At 41.1% G+C, this 19,832-nt stretch overlaps 1 protein-coding gene across 5 annotated transcripts in view; it reads left to right on the forward strand.

Moving 5' to 3' along the window:
* HIPK1 (homeodomain interacting protein kinase 1) overlaps window positions 1-18,842 on the forward strand; it is a 56,159-nt gene extending 37,317 nt beyond the window's left edge. For 3 of the 5 annotated variants that reach the window (XM_042252858.1, XM_004002348.5, XM_042252866.1), the window contains 8 exons: window positions 3,842-3,963; window positions 4,909-5,043; window positions 7,630-7,772; window positions 8,171-8,353; window positions 8,829-9,035; window positions 10,668-10,909; window positions 12,895-13,025; window positions 14,100-18,842. In XM_042252858.1, coding sequence (XP_042108792.1) covers window positions 3,842-3,963; window positions 4,909-5,043; window positions 7,630-7,772; window positions 8,171-8,353; window positions 8,829-9,035; window positions 10,668-10,909; window positions 12,895-13,025; window positions 14,100-14,588 — 1,652 coding nt within the window. In that variant the 3' untranslated portion in view covers window positions 14,589-18,842. Of the gene's footprint in view, window positions 1-3,841; window positions 3,964-4,908; window positions 5,044-7,629; window positions 7,773-8,170; window positions 8,354-8,828; window positions 9,036-10,667; window positions 10,910-12,894; window positions 13,026-13,709; window positions 13,815-14,099 lie in introns of all 5 variants that reach the window. The other 2 variants (XM_015092184.4, XM_015092182.3) reach the window with 2 other exon arrangements.
* The last annotated feature ends 990 nt before the right edge of the window (window positions 18,843-19,832 follow it).

Consider the following 19,832-nt stretch of genomic DNA (forward strand, 5'->3'; position numbering starts at 1 on the left):
CCCCAAAAAAGATGTCCTTTTCATTATAGGGGACTGGAATGCAAAAGTAGGAAGCCAAGAAACACCTGGAGTAACAGGCAAATTTGGCCTTGGAATACGGAATGAAGCAGGGCAAAGGCTAATAGAGTTTTGCCAAGAGAACGCACTGGTCATAACAAACACCCTCTTCCAACAACACAAGAGAAGACTACACATGGACATCACCAGATGGTCAACATTGAAATCAGATTGATTATATTCTTTGCAGTCAAAGATGGAAAAGCTCTATACAGTCAGCAAAAACAAGACCGGAAGCTGACTGTGGCTCAGATCATGAGCTCCTTATTGCCAAATTCAGACTGAAATTGAAGAAAGTAGGGAAAACCACTAGACCATTCAGGTATGACCTCAATCAAATCCCTTATGATTATACAGTGGAAGTGAGAAATAGATTTAAGGGCCTAGATCTGATAGATAGAGTGCCTGATGAACTATGGACTGAGGTTCATGGCATTGTACAGGAGACAGGGATCAAGACCATCCCCATGGAAAAGAAATGCAAAAAAGCAAAATGGCTGTCTGAGGAGGCCTTACAAATAGCTGTGAAAAGAAGAGAAGCGGAAAGCCAAGGAGAAAAGGAAAGATACAAGCATCTGAATGCAGAGTTCCAAAGAATAATAAGAAGAGATAAGAGAGCCTTCCTCAGGGATCAATGCAAAGAAATAGAGGAAAACAACAGAATGGGAAAGACTAGAGATCTCTTCAAGAAAATTAGAGATAACCAAGGGAACATTTCATGCAAAGATGGGCTTGATAAAGGACAGAAATGGTCTGGACCTAACAGAAGCAGAAGATATTAAGAAGAGGTGGCAAGAATACACAGAACTGTACAAAAAAGATCTTCATGACCAAGATAATCACGATGGTGTGATCACTCACCTAGAGCCAGACATCCTGGAATGTGAAGTCCAGTGGGCCTTAGAAAGCATCACTACACACAAAGCTAGTGGAGGTGATGGAATTCCAGTTGAGCTATTTCAAATCCTGAAAGATAATTCTGTGAAAGTGCTGCACTCAATATGCCAGCAAATTTGGAAAACTCAGCAGTGACCACAGGACTGGAAAAGGTCCGTTTTCAATCCCAAAGAAAGGCAATGCCAAAGAATGCTCAAACTACCACACAATTGCACTCATCTCACATGCTAGTAAAGTAATGCTCAAAAGTCTCCAAGCCAGGCTTCAGGAATACGTGAACCGTGAACTTCCTGATGTTCAACCTGGTTTTAGAAAAGGCAGAGGAACCAGAGATCAAATTGCCCACATCCGCTGGATCATGGAAAAGCAAGAGAGTTCCAGAAAAACATCTATTTCTGCTTTATTGACTATGCCAAAAAGAAACTGTGGAAAATTCTGAAAGAGATGGAATACCAGACCACCTGACCTGCCTCTTGAGAAACCTATATGCAGGTCAGGAAGCAACAGTTAGAACTGGACATGGAACAATAGACTGGTTCCAAATAGGAAAAGGAGTACATCAAGGCTGTATATTGTCACCCTGCTTATTTAACTTCTATGTAGAGTACATCATGAGAAACGCTGGGCTAGAGGAAGCACCAGCTGGAATCAAGATTGCTGGGAGAAATATCAATAACCTCAGATATGCAGATGACCCCACCCTTATGGCAGAAAGTGAAGAGGAACTAAAAGCCTCTTGATGAAAGTGAAAGTGGAGAGTGAGAAAGTTGGCTTAAAGCTGAACATTCAGAAAACTAAGATCATGGAATCTGGTCCCATCACTTCATGGGAAATAGATGGGGAAACAGTGGAAACAGTGTCAGACTTTATTTTTCTGGGCTCCAAAATCACTGCAGATGGTGACTGCAGCCATGAAATTAAAAGATGCTTACTCCTTGGAAGGGAAGTTGTGACGAACCTAGATAGTATATTCAAAAGCAGAGACATTACTTTGCCGACTAAGGTTTGTCTAGTCAAGGCTATGGTTTTTCCAGTAGTCATGTATGGATGTGAGAGTTGGACTGCGAAGAAAGCTGAGTGCCCAAGAATTGATGCTTTTGAATTGTGTTGCAGAAGGCTCTTGAGAGTCCCTTGGACTGCAAGGAGATTCAACCAGTCCATTCTGAAGGAGATCAGCCCTGGAATTTCTTTGGAAGTGAAGTGAAGTCAGACTCTTTGCGACCCCATGGACTGTAGCCTACCAGGCTCCTCCGTCCCTGGGATTCTCCAAGCAGGAATACTGGAGTGGGTTGCCATTTCCTTCTCCAGGAGATCTTCCCAACCCAGGGATCGAACCTGGGTCTCCTGTATTGCAGGCAGACGCTTTACCATCTGAGCCACCAGGGAAGGAATGATGCTAAAACTGAAACTCCAGTACTTTGGCCACCTCATGCGAAGAGTTGACTCATTGGAAAAGACTCTGATGCTGGGAGGGATTGGGGGCAGGAAGAGAAGGGGATGACAGAGGATGAGATGGCTGGATGGCATCACTGACTCGATGGACGTGAGTCTTAGTGAACTCCAGGAGTTGGTGATGGACAGGGAAGCCTGGCGTGCTGCAGTTCATGGGGTCGCAAAGAGTTGGACACGACTGAGCGACTGAACTGAACTGAAACTGAACTGAGCACTGTTTAAAAAGTTATTATTACAGTATTCTAATTCTTATTTTACTAGTCTCTCTTACTTTGTAGATTTCTGGATTATGTTTTCCTAAATGACAATTAGTTACTAAGTTACTTGAACTATGAAATGGAAAATTCCCGGAAGCAACATATTAGAGTTTATGAGTTGTGCTCATTTGATACCTCCATAGTAAGTTTCAGAGAAACTAGTTGGTGATAGCCCAGAAAGTGTCACTGACAGAGTATTCTAATTAAAATGGCTGAATCCTCTCTTTTAACAAAAATGCAAGCTTTAGTCAATTAGAGGCATAATAGAAACTTAAATTCTCTACATGGAAAGCTTTGACAGGATAGATTTAAAAGAAAGCTTTGAAGGTTCTTTTCTCAAGTGTTAGCAAAAGGGGAAACTATCTTGAGCCTCCTTCTTCCCTAGAATGAGATACTCCTATTTGTAGGAAACATTTCTTCAGCATGTGTGCCCAGAGGATAATGAGTAAAACAGTAATGAGATACGGTCATTGTTTTAAAGGCAACAAAAGAGTCTTCTTAGAAAGCTATTAGTGATGAGAGCAGATTTCTAAAATAAGTACTGAAAAATATTTCTGTAAACCACAATGTCTACTTTTAAAATACTTTTGTCCTAGGTATAATTCCTTCAGTTCACATAATAGTTAAGGCTAATTTGTGACCTAGGTTATATATTTTTGAGGAGTTGGGTAAAAACATCCCCTTAAAATATTCTAAACAAGAAGGTGACTGAGATAATAAATTATTGAGCTTTTTATAATGTTCCTTATCTAACTAAAAGTTATGAAGTCTTTGCTTTTAATATATTTTTTTTAATGCTTAAGTTTTTTTCTGTCTTTAGTAAATTAAAAGGTGAATGTAACTTACTAAGCAAAGTTGTTTATTTTTGCCTCTACTGTTAATGGGAGTGGAATGAGTATAATGTTTTAAGCTTTGTTGGATAAAAAAAAATTTTAGAATTTCCTGAAACTAGCCCTCCCCCTGTCAAGCATCTTTCTGTTGATCTAACCTGAAGGGAATCAAGTCTCCCTTTTCTTAACTTCTCAGACTTTGGTGAAACTCCTTTGTTTGAAGTGTCTAGACTGAAAACCTGGGTGGTGGATTATTCGAACTGAAAAGCTAAAAACCAAAAACCTCCCAAACAGGTAGTACCCCCCAGACCTAGCAAAGCAATATAATTGTGATGTTGCTTTTTACAGCTGGACTACAAGCAACAACAAAACACTCTGGATTCCCTGTGAGGATGGATAATGCAGTGCCAATTGTCCCCCAGGCACCAGCTGCTCAGCCACTACAGATCCAGTCGGGGGTTCTCACCCAGGTAAGAGTGAGAGCAGCTTGGACACTCAGTAGTGCCGAAGTTCCCTGAAGCACTGTTGAGAATCAGATATTTGGTCCTAGAAAATGAAATTTGCTTTGACCATAAGATCTTTCTTGGTCATATTCAGTGGACTTAAAATGGAACGTCTATAATGGAATGATGTACTCATTCCTAAAGCTATTGCAGCTCTGCCATGGTCTTCCTTAGACTTGGAGATTTAAATAGCCAGACTTTGAGAAATCATCCCGAGTAAATTAATTTTGTGGGATGAAGTAATCTTTTATTTAATGCTCTTAAAGTACAACATGTAATTTTAACACTTGAATTCTAAACATAAAAGGTTTCCCTTTTGCTCTCTTAGTGTCCCCTTTAGTCTTTGAGAATTTCATTACAGTTGAGAGGTTTGATCATATCAGGATATCTCTTCAAGTAATACATCCCTTCATTCCTTGTGTTTAAGTAGGCTGTAGAAAGTTTTAAAACTTTATACCTGCCATGCAAAATGCAACTAAGGTGATCAAGAAACTCATGAAATATTCCTGTAAACAACAGATACTGTATTTTAAATTCTGTGTGTAAATGTGTGTGGTTCACGACATATAGCAAATCCTGAAATCCAAAACCCTCATTGTGAGCAGGAAGAGGAGAAATCTTAATACATGCTTTTGTTAACTGAGTTTTTTAGTAACTCAGTTTCCTGATCCTCTGAATCTGGTCCAAGAAGGATTCCTATATATTTTTTTTTGCTTTAGGCCATTCACATTTGACCTAGTTGGCCAATGCTGTGCGGAGTTGGAGGGGAAAGTTGTGTTTGGTACATGAATTTTAAATGATGTGAAACTACTGCATATTTTTGGTAATAACTTGGGGGGGATGAAAACCCTTCTGAATCCAGATAACCTGCCTCGGTGTTTGTTTCACTCACCTGCCTAATCTACATTTCAGGGAAGCTGTACACCACTAATGGTAGCAACTCTCCACCCTCAAGTAGCCACCATCACACCGCAGTATGCGGTGCCCTTTACTCTGAGCTGCGCAGCCGGCCGGCCGGCGCTGGTTGAACAGACTGCCGCTGTACTGGTAATTCCCCTCACTTGATTGTGTTACTAACGGAGTTTCTTTGGTTTCTTTCTTATTTTTAATTTTTCCTGTTTGTTTCTGTTCTGTTTTTTTCTGGTTTTCTCATTTTTCCAAAAACATGTTTTTAACTGAGTCTTTGCAGAGGGCATGGAAGCATGTGCCATCTTGTGGCTGTGTTCTTGCTGCATCTTTAATGTCTCATGTTTTCCTCCCTGACATTTGCTGAAGCGCTCACTGTTTGACTCTGGTGTTCAGTGTGACTCCGGAAGAGTCATATCCTTTGGTTCTTCTTTGCCAGCCTAGTGTGATGAAAGCTCTTGGTGTAGCCTCAGAAGAGCTTCAGCACTGCTATCTGTTCTCTGCCCTATCTTTTACCTTCTGAACCTTAAGAATGAAGGAGGTGGCCTTTAGTTTGGCTCTGCTACAGGTACCTGGATGGCCAAAATTTGAACTCTTTGGCAAGTTAGCTTCCTTCCTTTACCTACTGTTTCAAGCTTCTAAACATTTTGTGCATTAGAAATGTTTAAAATTCTCATAATTTATTCATTAGTTGGTATTAACTTTCCCTCCATGAACCTATGAAGATGACTCTTTGCCACTCATGATCAGTGGCAGCTTATATCTTCCATTTAAACATGTTCCCCTTAGAGCCTTTTTAGATCATATTTCATTTGTTGGTTGAAACCAAAAGTGAACTCATTTATAGGGAAATAAATGATTTTACAAATAGGTCTTTATACCAAGGTGAAAACATGATTGAAAAACTTTATGTAAGAATAATATCTTTGTTATCAAAAGTCATGGAGAAAAGTTATTAAATACAGCATCAAATGTAGTAGTATGGGTCTTAGAAATTGTTCTATCTCAGATAGAACTTTGAGGTATATTTCAACATTTGGAACCCTAACAGTGATTTTTGGATGTGTTTTGGTTTTTAGGGGGGAGTTAGAATTATTTATTTGACGTCCAGCATTTAATTATTTAAAAATTAAAATCAGATAAGCATTTTAAAACCTATTTGATACTGTTGAATCCTGATATTTCCCCATCTTTCAAAGTGGCTTTAAATTTCTTTTGTTGTTTCTCAAGGACTCATGTGAGTGAAAAACACTTTTAGAATACATATTTTGGTTGCTGGGGTTTGTTTAGTTTCCAGTTTAAAAGTCTGTCACTGCCAAAATAATTCCATCATAAGCATAAATGCTGAGTATAAGGGAGTCAGATGAATTTCCAACTTGGAGTGATCCAAGCCACTGGTTTTAACTTGCACACCTCTAGTTTTGAGGTTGGGAATGGTAGTTGACACTTCTCCTTTGCTGCTTCTCTTAAGTTTGCACTAGTCATTTGCTAAGCTTTGCATATTTTTGCTCTTCCTCTGTCAAAACAGTTCGTCGCTTGGAACGCCAGATTTCTGCCTCACATTGAAATGTTATTTCTTGCTCTGTATTAAACTACATGCTTTGTCTTGTGCAGGTGTTGGCTTATGGAAAGACGCATGGTGTAACTTAACATACTTCTCTTATTTTCTGTTTTGTTTTGTTTTGAATTCTGCTTATGGTAGCAGACATGTTTGCAGTTTCTCTGATTTTGAAGGCTTCTTGTTTGGAACCAGTATTTGTAACAAGTGGATCTGTTACTTGCAGAAATATTTTTAAAACAGTGTGTTGATGGCCTTGCAGTTTGAAATTCAAGAAACAGAACAATATGTACTCAGGCATTGTAGGTGACTCTACTGTAGAATTCAGGTTTAAAAAGCAGACTTTCAAATCTGTTCCCTTTTTTTAAGGAAATGCCACAATTTTCATAAGAAGTACAGAAAACATATTTGTTGACATCTATTGCAAGTGGCATGGCTTGTTAAAAACTACAAATAATGTATTTTGTTTCAGTGATTAGTTTTTATGTCGAGTTATGTTCTTACAAATTACACATATTTTAGGAAACTACCAAATACAAAATATGGTACACTGCATCTGTTTGTTAAATATTTTTTATTGCCTTTAAAAAGTTCTATCACTTGACTATAAATGATGTTAGTTTTCTCTTGCTGGCATAAGCTTGTTTGCCAAAGGATTTTGGCCTTTGGTCATCCACATCTGGCTCCATTTTCCGAGTACTACAGTTTTAAAAAGGAACAATTCTTCTCTTTGTTTTATGGGTCGAATTGACCTGATGTCTTTTATCTGATTGGCACTCACATTTTTAAATTCTTATTTTTAATCTCAAGGGAGTTGTCTTAACTCTTTCTAGGGACAGTTTTAAACCCTTTGCAAAAATATTACTTTAGCATTTAACAGGAGCTTACCTCTTTACTCTACAGTGCAGTAGAAACTCTTAACCACAGGGATCTGCCTTTCTTTAATACCCTGGTGGTCAGGTTATGGAGGTGGCCAAGAGAAAGCAGTGCATTCTTTTTCCCTGTGTATGAGACTTGTAACCTTGAGCCCCTCTGACCTTCCTTTTTTAATCTCTGCAAGTTAACAATCTACAAGGAACTTCTTATAAGATATGAATTTTTCTTTCATCTAAAAAAAAAGAAAAAGCCAAGAATGAGTCAAGTCTGGATCTTTTTGTGTTTCCTTACAGCAGGCTTGGCCTGGAGGAACCCAACAAATTCTCCTGCCTTCCACTTGGCAACAGTTGCCTGGGGTAGCTCTACACAACTCTGTCCAGCCCACTGCAGTGATCCCAGAGGCCATGGGCAGCGGCCAGCAGCTCACAGACTGGAGGCAAGTGCCCTGTGTTCCTTTCTGGGAGATTTACAAGGGCAGATCCCTTAGGGAAGGGACACTTGAAGATTTGGTGAGACAGGAAGAAAATAAAGGAAAGATTTATCTCTGTGAAACCCTTGAAGAAAAGAATCCATATCAGGCTAGGAGATGGAGTTATAAGAAAACTTCGAATACAGGGAAACAGTAGGTTTTAAGTTCAGGAATTGATTTCTTCAGATTTAAAGGAAGTCTTATACAATTAGAAACCATACAGTGAAAACCCCCAAAGCTTTATAATCCAGATGCCCAGCCTGAAATAAAGACTGTTTATTTGGTTGTTTTCATTGCTTTTTATACCTGTTTGGCCCGGTTTCTGAGTGTTTGCGGCATTCACGCTTCTCTTCCTGTCGCTGCAGGAGTGCCCACTCTCATGGCAACCAGTACAGCACTATCATGCAGCAGCCATCCTTGCTGACGAACCACGTGACTTTGGCCACTGCTCAGCCCCTTAATGTTGGCGTTGCCCATGTTGTTAGACAACAACAATCCAGTTCCCTCCCTTCAAAGAAGAATAAGCAGTCTGCTCCAGTCTCTTCTAAGTAAGTCTCTGTTAGGGCTGATAGTTAAACTGCCAGTTTGAGAGAGATGTTGCCTGGCATTTAGAGTGTGGAGTATAGACACTTTTGGTATGAAGCAGCAAGAAGCTGCCAAATGGGAAAGAGCTAACCTTTGGGCATGCACATAGAACAGAGGTGTCCTGGTTACACTAATCATTTCTTTCTGCTGCTACTTTGAATCCAGCCTGATTTTGGCTGATGTTTTATTTTTTTGCCCACTTTACACAGTGAAATTTAACCACAGGGTGAAAAGGCATACAAAAATGAAAATCTGTATTCTGATTTTGGTGTTCTTGCCCCTGGAAACTCTGGCTAGAGCAGTTAGTTTAGAACTTTTATAGTTAAATATATTGGCTTAATGATTTGGTAAAAAGAAATCAGAGTTCTGGGGTAAAGTTATCTATTACAGTTTGGGGGACCAAGCCTGAATGATCTTTCTTACGACTTTTTGTTGCAGGTCCTCTCTGGATGTTCTGCCATCTCAAGTCTATTCTCTGGTTGGGAGCAGCCCCCTCCGTACCACATCTTCCTATAATTCCCTAGTTCCTGTTCAGGATCAGCATCAGCCAATCATCATTCCAGATACTCCCAGCCCTGCTGTGAGTGTCATCACCATCCGCAGCGACACTGATGAGGAAGAGGACAACAAATACAAACCCAATAGGTAAGACAGGTGACAGTTCCCCAGGCTCTGTGGCTCCTGCTCTTGGTCTTAGTCTGTTGGCTTCAGACTAGTGGCTGTGAAAGGAAGGACTGAAAAGGGCTATTTTGGAAGCATGGCCTTTCGTGAGTGAGCCAGAACACTGAAGTTTCCATCACTGAACATTGTCAGGTTTTCTTTAATATTACGTTCATCAGTGAAGTCATTCGTTCAGATACATTTGATGGTTGCTCAGGCTACTCTGGCTTAGAATGCACATTATATACTACAGACATGATCCCGTGGTTTTAAGGAACTTCAGAGTCTGAAAACAGATACTGTAACAGAAGCATATAAACAACAGTTGATTGGAACAAGTTGGAAGATATGAGATTATTTGAAATTCGTGTAATTCTTTATGTAAACAGACCTCTTTGGAAGAGGTAGAGCTTTAAGTAGGGCTGCCGCCTTTCCCCCGACTGCTACATGATCATTCAGCTTAAGAGTTTAAGTACCAGATTGTTTCCTTTTATCCCAATACCTTAATCCAAGTTTAATTGAGCAGTGAACTAAGGGAGTGGATACATTTAAGGACTGTGATACACACCCCTCTTGGTCTGAGCATAGTCAGTTGCCTTGATTGTTCTGTGTTCTTTTTCAGTGGGTTTTTGGTGTTTGGCTTATAGAAGAGGTGATAACTAAGTTTTGAGAGTGGTCATTGAACTGATTTGGAGAAGAAAAAAGTAAATTTTCCACTGAGGAACATAATAATGACAAAAATTATATAACCGGCAGGATTGCTTTGACTGGAGCAAAGCCTATTTAAAATTAAGGAAAAAGTAAAAGTAGTAAGGTAGGGATCAGTTTGTGAAGAAACTTTTTTAGGAAACACCTATAGTGAAAAGTTTAGTTAGAGTAAGGAACTGCTTATAGTCTAGCTGCTGCTGCTGCTGCTAAGTCACTTCAGTCATGTCCAACTCTGTGTGACCTCATGGAGGGCAGCCCACCAGGCTCCCCTGTCCCTTGGATTCTCCAAGCAAGAACACTGGAGTGGGTTGCCATTTCCTTCTCCAGCACATGAAAGTAAAAGGTGAAAGTGAAATCGCTCAGTCGTGTCCGACTCTTAGTGACCCCATAGACTGCACCCTACCAGGTGCCTCTGTCCATGGATTTTCCAGGCAGGAGTACTGGAGTGGGGTACCATTGCCTTATAGCAGGGTGATATGAAAAAAAAGTGGTGTTTGAAGAATACTGGTGAAATTACTGTGAATAGGAATGGCTAAGAGGCAACATAGAATAGTTGTTAAAAGTGTGTACTTTGGAGTCACTCTGTCTTGAATCTGAATTCTGTCTTCACCACGTACCACTTGTGTGACTACAGTCAAGTTTCTTAATCTCCCTCTGCCTCAGTTTCCTTCTCTGCAAAACATGGATCAAGTGTCTGCTTCCTGGAAGTGTTGTGAGGATTCAGTGAGATACATGTCGAGTGTAAGAATAGTGCTTGACGCATAAAAAGTACTCAGAAATTTGTTGCCACTACTGTTAATTATTACTATCACAATGATTATCATCATTGCTGTTACGGGAGGACTGGAGACTAGCAAAGAAACATTGCTATAAGAAGGTTGAATTTTCATGTATTTTTCTTCTCCTCAGCTCTGGCCTGAAGGCAAGGTCTAATGTCATCAGTTACGTCACTGTCAATGATTCTCCAGACTCTGACTCTTCCTTGAGCAGCCCGTATTCCACTGAGACCCTGAGTGCTCTCCGGGGCAATAGTGGGCCCCTTCCGGAGGGGCCTGGCAGAGTCGTGGGAGAGGGTCCTGGCACCCGCACCATCATTGTACCTCCATTGAAAACTCAGCTTGGTGACTGCACTGTAGCAACCCAGGCCTCAGGTGAGTATTGTCATAGCTGGAATTGAATTCTCCTTTAACATGTGTATCCTTAGAACACACATCCCTGTTCGATCCCTGGGTCCGGAAGATCCCCTGGAGAGGGAAATGGCAACCCACTCCAGTATTCTGCCTGGGAAATCCCAGGGACAGAAGTCCATAGGACACGACTGAACAACTAAACAACAACTACAACTTGTGCCAGTGGTACAGTCTTGTGGTATAGATTTTCCTAAAAGTTACCTAATTTAGGAATCAGTTCCTTGTAATGGGAAATTATTTTTTGCCATCAATTTTTATCTCCTTGTGTTCATTTTGCTTGGATTAATAAAAATGAGCTTGTAGTCTCAGGAATGTACTTACTGTTGATGGAAGAAGGTAGATAAGACATGTGTTGGGTGGCATGGAGAATTAGCAGGCAGTTTTTGGTGGGGTTTTTTTACCACAGGTGATTCAAATTTGACAGTCCCGAAATAGGGTAATATTGAATACTGATAATATTAAAAATGATTACAAAAGCTGTTTTGGAAAGCAGTAGGTACTTTAGATCTTTTCTTACCCAGTGGCATAGCAGTGATGCTTTTATGGGTTGTATTATCAACCGAATTACCTCCATCTTTGTTTGTTCTGTGAGATGCTGGGGTTAGGCTTCCTGGTTTAGTTATTGGGTAATGAAATGCAAACTGTAATAACAAACCCCAGTTTTCCTGGCTTAACATGATAGAAATTTTCTCCTTATTCGCATGAGTTCCCAGTGCTCCTGGTTGGTAGGCCTGCAGAAAGTTAGGGGTCAGAGCCTTGGGATCCTCAGTATCCAGTCGGACAGAAGAAGGAAGTATAGAGCAGGCACACACAGTTGTAACCTCTTTAGCCCCGGAAATAGTGAAAACTCATCACATGGCCCCACCTAGAAGCAAGGGGGCCCAGAAAACAGTCCTTGTCTAGGCAGCTCTTTTTCAGTGGCAACTTTATACTCTTTATAGAGAGGCTTATGAATTTTTGGCATCAATATAGCCATCCCTTCCATACTTTTATAACTTTGTATTTTACTGTGAATTATAATACTACCAGAGACATAAGCAGGGTTCTGGTTTGAGGGTGGTTCTTCTCCTCAGAAATAGCTGTCCACTGCAGATAGGGCAAAACTTTCTGATGCCAAGCTGTGCTAAGTTGCTTCAGTCATGTCTGACTCTGCAGCCCTATGGACTATAGCCCACCAGGCTCCTCTATCCATGGAATTCTCCAGGCAAGAATACTGGAGTGGCTTGCCATTTCCTCCTCCAAGGGGTCTTTCCGACCCAGGGATCGAACCTAGGACTCTTGCATTGGCAAGCGTATTCTTTACCACTAAGCCACTGGGGAATCCCTGAGCAGCATTACTAGGAGCTCTGTCCTGTACTGGGTCCAAAGAAAATAGGATGCTCCACCAGTCGCTGAATATATGCTCCAGTTTTCCTCATGAGACCACAGAAGGAAGCAAAATTTTGAAAACTGATCATGCTTATATTCAGCTGTAGTTTCTTAGAATTTCAAGACAGTGAATGCCCAACAAGATACAATCTTGTCTTCCTTTAAACCCCTTTGACACCTTAATGTTCTGAAGTATTACCAGTATCTTACTCAGTTTCACATTGTCATTTCTGTTCTTGTTTAATTCCTTCATACATAAAACCCCAGGCTTCTTGGGAGCAGGGTCTGTTCTTACTTGCGTTTATATTTCTAATAGCACCTTAACACGTTACTGGAGATCAGATACCATTTACTGAAGTGACCCTTCTAAGGACCCTCTTGGAGCTCTATAGGAAGACAAAAAGGGATAACATAGTTTTTGTTCCTCTGGTGTAAATATAATTGAGGAAATAAGATACACATGAAACCTTAACTCTTGCAAACCTCATACAGATTAATGTGCTGGCATGTGAGGTTTAGCTTAGTGATACTGAGCCCATGTCTGCTCATAACTAAGGCCTGACTGACCCTTTTTTTAGGTCTCCTGAGTAGTAAGACCAAGCCAGTGGCTTCAGTGAGTGGGCAGTCATCTGGATGCTGTATCACCCCCACAGGGTACCGAGCTCAACGCGGGGGGACCAGCGCAGCGCAGCCACTCAACCTTAGCCAGGTAAGCGCTAGGGGCTGCTGCTTTCTGTTTGGGACCCCCCCTATTGTTGCTTTCTGGAGAAACCCGCTTCTGGCTGGATTGCTGAATAAAGCCAAATGAAGCACCTTTTGTGTTAGACAGCTTGGTGTTCATGGCCCGCATCGCATCTGCATGTGCCGTGTCTCTTTATTCCCTCTGTGAGTGTGTTCAGAGTGTACGGTCCAGGTTTCCCATCAGGCCTTCCGAGTCTGCCCTGGATAATTAGAGAAATGCCTGGAATTTAGAAAGCACCAAGGATGCTTTAGTCCATGCCTAGCTCTGCACCACCACCAGCGCTGAGACCAGATTCTCTCCTTTTATTTCCTGGGTCATAAATCACTTGAGCCTCATTCTGTTTACTTGAAGCAAGGGACAGTGAAAAGCTGTCTATACACTTAATCTTCTGGTTCTAGTCTTAATTGTTGCTCGAGTCTGGGATTTGGGGCTCTTTTCCCCGCATCTGATCTTCTAATGGGTGGGGAGGGTCCCTACTCTATTTGTGTTCACTTTTTCCTCAGCTAAAATTCGGGTGCTTGTATGAAAGCTATTAGCAGTAAGAAAGTGTAACTGAGTGTGTAACTGTGGGTTTGTGTGCACACGTGTGTATGTGTGAGAGAGAGCACATGCAGGTGCAGATGTACGTTCGAGTTAGTGCATGTGTTTTAGGCACCACAGTTCAAGAGGGATGTGAAGAACTTAGAGGAGAACAAAAGAAACATTGGCAAGGAAGAGAGGTTAGGGAAGATTCAAGGTCACTGACGCCAGAATAGGGTGAGTTGAGTTGACAGTTACTCGCTTGTAGGAGTGGGTAACCCCTGTGAACTCTTTATTTCCCCCTTTCCTCTGTGATACTGGAGAGCAAACTGCTGCTGTTTGGGCTGGGTTAGGATCTGTTCTGCCAGGAGGCAGAGGGATGGATGGCTGCCTTCTGACAGCATTGTCAGTCTGGGAGTTCTGTGCTCTGGCAGCCCAGAAGCAGTTTACGTTAGAACCTCAACTCTCAAAATTGGCCATTAGTGACCTCAAGATTCCTCACTCCCTTCTTCCTCCTTCCAGAACCAGCAGTCATCATCAGCTCCAACCTCGCAGGAGAGAAGCAGCAACCCTGCCCCCCGCAGGCAGCAGGCATTTGTGGCCCCGCTCTCCCAAGCCCCCTACGCCTTCCAGCATGGCAGCCCACTACACTCGACGGGGCACCCCCACTTGGCCCCAGCCCCTGCTCACCTGCCGAGCCAGCCTCATCTGTATACGTATGCTGCCCCCACCTCTGCGGCTGCATTGGGCTCCACCACCTCCATTGCTCATCTCTTCTCCCCGCAGGGCTCCTCAAGGCACGCTGCAGCCTATGCCACCCATCCGAGCACTCTGGTGCACCAGGTCCCTGTCAGTGTTGGGCCCAGTCTCCTCACTTCTGCCAGCGTGGCCCCTGCTCAGTACCAACACCAGTTTGCCACCCAGTCTTACATTGGGTCTTCCCGAGGCTCAGCCATTTACACTGGATACCCACTGAGTCCTACCAAGATCAGCCAGTATTCTTACTTGTAGTTGGTGAGCATAAGGGAGGGGAGGGGTGAGAGTTCTTAATGGGCTGTCATGAGCCCCTCCCTTACCCTCTCCTGAAACTCCGTAGCCAGCAACTTGCTCCACAGGGGCCCACTGAAGCAGAAGGCTTTTCTCTGGGGACCCTGTCTCAGTATTGACTGCATTGTTGTAGTCTCCCAAAGTCTGCCCTGTTTTTTAATTCTTTATTTTTGTGACAGCATTTTTGGTATTTGGAAGAGTTCAGATGCCCATCGTCTGCAGTTACCAAGGAAGAGAGATCATTCTGAAGTTACCTTTGAAAAATATTTTCCCTCTCTGACTTGATTTCTATAAATGCTTTTAAAAACAAGTGAAGTATCTCTTTATTTAACTTTATTTTATTGTAATTCCTGGTCAGAGGAAACATGCTGATAGGAGGACTTGAAATCTGGTAACAAGTAAGGAAAGGAAAACCATTACTTTCTGCTTGTTTAAAAACCAAGACTTAATTGCTTCTCTTAAGAGCAGCTTGCACAAGTCTGTATTTTACTGTCTCGCATTTCTCAGACTTTCACCTTTGCTAATGGGACATTTAAGCTTACAGTGTTTTAGTTTTGTTTTCATGTCATGTTATATTTAGTGGGAAATTTTTATTTTTGCAAAACTGGTTACATACTACTCTGTGTTACTATTGGGATTCTCTCAGTTGCTCCTGTGTTTATTATAAAGTAGTGTTAAAAAAGGCAGCTCACCATTTGCTGGTAACTTAGTGTGAGGGAATCCATACCTACCAAGAAAGCACTGGGTGTTCTTTTTAAATGAAACCCTGTGCATTCTTTTTAAATTATTTTAAAAAAGTCTTTCTCTGATTCAGCTTCAATTTTATTCTTGGAAAAGCCATTAAGGTGGTTATTATTGTATGGTGGTGGTGGTTTTATTATATGCAAGCTCTTTTTGTATTATGCGATACTAGCATTGATGAGCTTTGCCTGAAGATTAGTATGAATTTTCAATAATACACCTCTTTCTCTCTTTGCCTCATCTCTCCCTTTGTTCTATGTGATTTATTTGGGGAGAAAGCTAAAGGATCTGAAATCAGATAAGAACGTTGTGTATAGCTTTTATATTTAAAAGTAGCTTTCTTTGTATGCCAGCAGCAAATTGAATGCTCTCTTACTAAGACTTATATAATAAGTGCATGTAGGAATTGCAAAAAATATTTTAAAAATTTATTACTGAATTTAAAAATATTTTAGAAGTTTTGTAATGGTGGTGTTTTAATATTTTGCATAATTAAATATGTACATACTGATTAGAAGACTATAACAAGCAATTTTTCCTGCTAACCCAAAATGTTATTTGTAATCAAATGTGTAGTGATTACACTTGAATTGTGTATTTAGTGTGTATCTGATCCTCCAGTGTTACCCCGGAGATAAAATTGATGTCTCCATTGTATTTAAACCAAAATGAACTGATACTTGTTGGAATGTATGTGAACTAACTGCGATTATAATAGAGCATATTACTGTAGTGCTGAGTGAGCAGGGGCATTGCCTGCAAGGAGAGGAGACCCTTGGAATTGTTTTGCACAGGTGTGTCTGGTGAGGAGTTGTTCAGTGTGTGTCTCTTCCTTCCCTTTCTCCTCCTTCCCTTATTGTAGTGCCTTATATGATAATGTAGTGGTTCATAGAGTTTACAGTGAGCTTGCCTTAGGACGGACCAGCAAGCCCCCGTGGACCCAAAGCTGTTCACTGGGATTTATCAGAACAGGATTAGTAGCTGTGTTGTGTATATGCATTGTTCTCAGTTTCCCTGCCGACATTGGAAAATAAAAACAGCAGCTTCTCTTTTTCACTCACCACCTCTACCCTTTTCTGTTTTGGATTCTCAGCGGTGTTCTCACAGAAGCATTTTCCCCATGTGGCTCTCTCACTGTGCATTGCTACCTTGCTTCTGTGAGAATTTAGGAAGCAGATGAGAGGAGTCAAGTCAATACTAAATATGCATCCCCCCGCCCTGTTTTTTTAAATATGTGCAATCACTTTTAGATGATTGATTTTTTCCTTTTCCCATGTGGCAGTCCTTCCTGCGAATAGTCAACATTCCTAGTAAAATATTTGCTTGTTGAAAAAAACACGCCTAACAGATGTGTTTATACCAAAGAGCCTGTTGTATTGCCCACCATGTCCCCAATACTGTGAGGAGGAGTTTTGTGATGCCGCTGGTGACCAGGAACTCACAGAAAGGTTTCTTAACCGGTGAAGAATATTAAGAAGGAACCAAAGCCTGTTGAGTCATTGGGCTTCTGAGGTTTCTTTTTAACAACTTCTGTATTCTTGGGGCCCTTCAAACTGTGAAATTGTCCTTGTACTCTCAGCTCCTGCACGGATCTGGGTCAAGAAGAGGGTACTGGGGATGGCAAAGTTCCTGCCCGTAAAAGATTTGGGGAAAGAAGGTTAACCCTAAGATGTGGATGTGTTCCATCTGAACTGAAGGTTATAGATTTGAGGGATACGTCTAGGACTGGTTCTTTGTAGAGATGGTGTCAAGGAGGTGCAGGATGGAGATGGGAGATTTCATGGGACCTGGTCAGCAAGCTCTGTACCAGGTTGAACACCGAGGAGCTGTCAAGGTATTTGGAATTTCTTCATTGGAAGGAGGAAGGGCTTTCAGGATGGGGCAGATAGTCAGAACAGCCTACCAGGAACATGTTGATGTTTTTCTGCTTTCTTTTCATCATTATATTGAGTTCTTTTTTCAGCACTGTATTGGTCAAGATACCCAAGCAATTTGTACAGTTTCTGTCACTAGTATTATACAGTTTTCTGTGTCAGCGTGGGTGATCTTTGTGTCTCTTTTTGCCAAACACATTCTCATTTTCTTGCTCAAAGGCAGATCTGTGGAAGCTTTTTTTGTTCATTATCTTTCCTCTACAAGGGATAAGTTTTGTTGTTTTTGTAAGAAATGAGATGCGGGGGGTGGGGGTGGGGAACACAAAACACTCTACTCCTGCGCCCCCCCCCACCCCCCACCTTCAGTCTGGTAAGTGGATACCACTTAAGATAGGAGTCTTCATGGGGAGAAGACAATAATACTCAGAGCTTATATTGTTATCATAGTCACCTTACTAGCAGTGTGTAGCTTTAAGAATTTTAGAGATCTTCAGTTTTAATTTTGCAAATTGGCATTTCAGATTTACCAAGATGAAAATGCATCTGTGTCTGTTGAATGCGTATGTGCTCAATGTGGCCTAGAATCTGTCTCTGGGGCTTAACACTGCTAGCCCTGACAGGATGGGGGAAGCCCCTTGAATAAAGTGAGCAGCTGGCCCAGGTCACAGAGGCCTCACCTCAGACTTAAGGCTTAAGGCTTTAAGTCCTCTCAGAACTTGTATTTCCAGCTTCCCCACTTCAGGGGTGAGAGAGAAAGTGGGAAGGTGCAGCCACTCTAGGCTCATCAGGACACTTGATCACTCCAGAGTTGGTCAGTGCTCAGCTAAAACCCCAGCCCCAGGAATGAGAACACCATTTAAACAGTTCTGGCCGCCCATCGTCCTCCACTGGAGGGGCTAGCTTGACTGCCCTTAGCCAGGCAAGTGCAGTAATGTGTGTTTTATTCAGCGTTATTACGCAGCAACCCACTGGTTAGGATGGTTTGTTTTAGGACAGGAAATGAATTGCCTCTCAGTGACAGGAATGACCCAAGCCTGCTTCCTATTTCGATTTTGTTTTAAACTGATGGATGGTGCAGCATGTCTACATGGTTGTTTGTTGCTAAACTTTATATAATGTGTGGTTTTGATTCAGCTTGAAAAATAATCTCACTACATGTAGCAGTACATTTTATGTACATTATATGTAACGTTAGTATTTCTGCTTTGAATCCTTGAAATTGCAATGGAATTCCAACTTTATTAAATGTATTTGATATGCTAGTTATTGTGTGCGATTTAAACTTTTTTTGCTTTCTCCCTTTTCTGGTTGTGCGCTTCCTTTTACAACAAGCCTCTAGAAACAGTTTCTGAGAATTACTGAGCTATGTTTGTAACGCAGATGTACTTAGGGAGTATGTAAAATAATCATTTTAACAAAAATAGATATTTAAAATTTAATACTAACTACGGGAAAAGGGTCCATTGTGTAAAACATAGTTTATCTTTGGATTCAATGTTTGTCTTTGGTTTTACAAAGTAGCTTGTATTTTCAGTATTTTCTACATAATATGGTAAAATGTAGAGCAATTGCAATGCATCAATAAAATGGGTAAATTTTCTGATTCATGTGACTGGTTTTGACTTGTGTTACAAGGGTGCAAAGAGGATCAACAATGGTATCTTTGGAGTGGCTGAATACGTTGCATCTGCAGACTGGTAGAATGTTAGAGACAAGTTCCTTCTTCATACAAATCTCCACAGCAGAAATGACTAGGGCCTGACAGGGGACACTTCCCCAGAATGGAGTGTCCAGGGCCCTAACTTAAGAGCATCTGGATCTAGCCCTTTGGAAAAGGCAGAAACTTCTGACACTCATTAATGAAACTGCTTCCTAGCATGTTCCACCAAACATTTAAAGTACCAAAATGAAAATAAGAATAACCACAAGATGATGCTATTTTCCCATCCTTTCAAGCTGTACTGTTAGAAGACTAGTTTTTGTTTTTTAGAGGAGAATTTCTGATCAGATTTCTCATGATTAAAATGAATAAAATTTCTCCTGATTTGTCTAGATTCATCACCGTGGGTCTCTGAATACATGCTATGTTCATTTGACTTCTTTTGATATATGGGTTTCAAGACAAGTCTATCTTAACAGTGGCCATTAATTCATTTGGGGCTCCCTGCAGTCATAGTTGGAATACAGAAATGAGAAAACAGAAACGCCCTTTGGAGCCATAACCAAGAGAAGTTATCAATAGTCTGTTCTCTCCCATTACTAGGGAAGTCAGAGTACATTTATTTACAAATATATATTTTTCAGATTTTTCCCCCTAAATGAGTGTAAAATTATTGTGAACTCACTGAACACTCCGTAGTTTTGGTAAGATAATATTCTAGGAGCTTTCAGGCAAAAGGGAATATAGAATGACTCTGCTGTCAGGCTGTCTTCCAGATAATCAAGAATTAATTTACTAATTTTTCAGTGACCTGTTTTGGGTTTTTTTGTTTCTTTAGTTATAATCTCAGTTACATTGTCTTTCTTAGGCTATATCAAAGAGAGGCTCCTTAGGTAATTGGATAGTCCGTGGGGAAAGGTGCATTTTAATCAT

The sequence above is a fragment of the Ovis aries genome, chromosome 1 (genome assembly GCF_016772045.2).
Source record: "Ovis aries strain OAR_USU_Benz2616 breed Rambouillet chromosome 1, ARS-UI_Ramb_v3.0, whole genome shotgun sequence".
Classification (NCBI taxonomy): domain Eukaryota; kingdom Metazoa; phylum Chordata; class Mammalia; order Artiodactyla; family Bovidae; genus Ovis; species Ovis aries.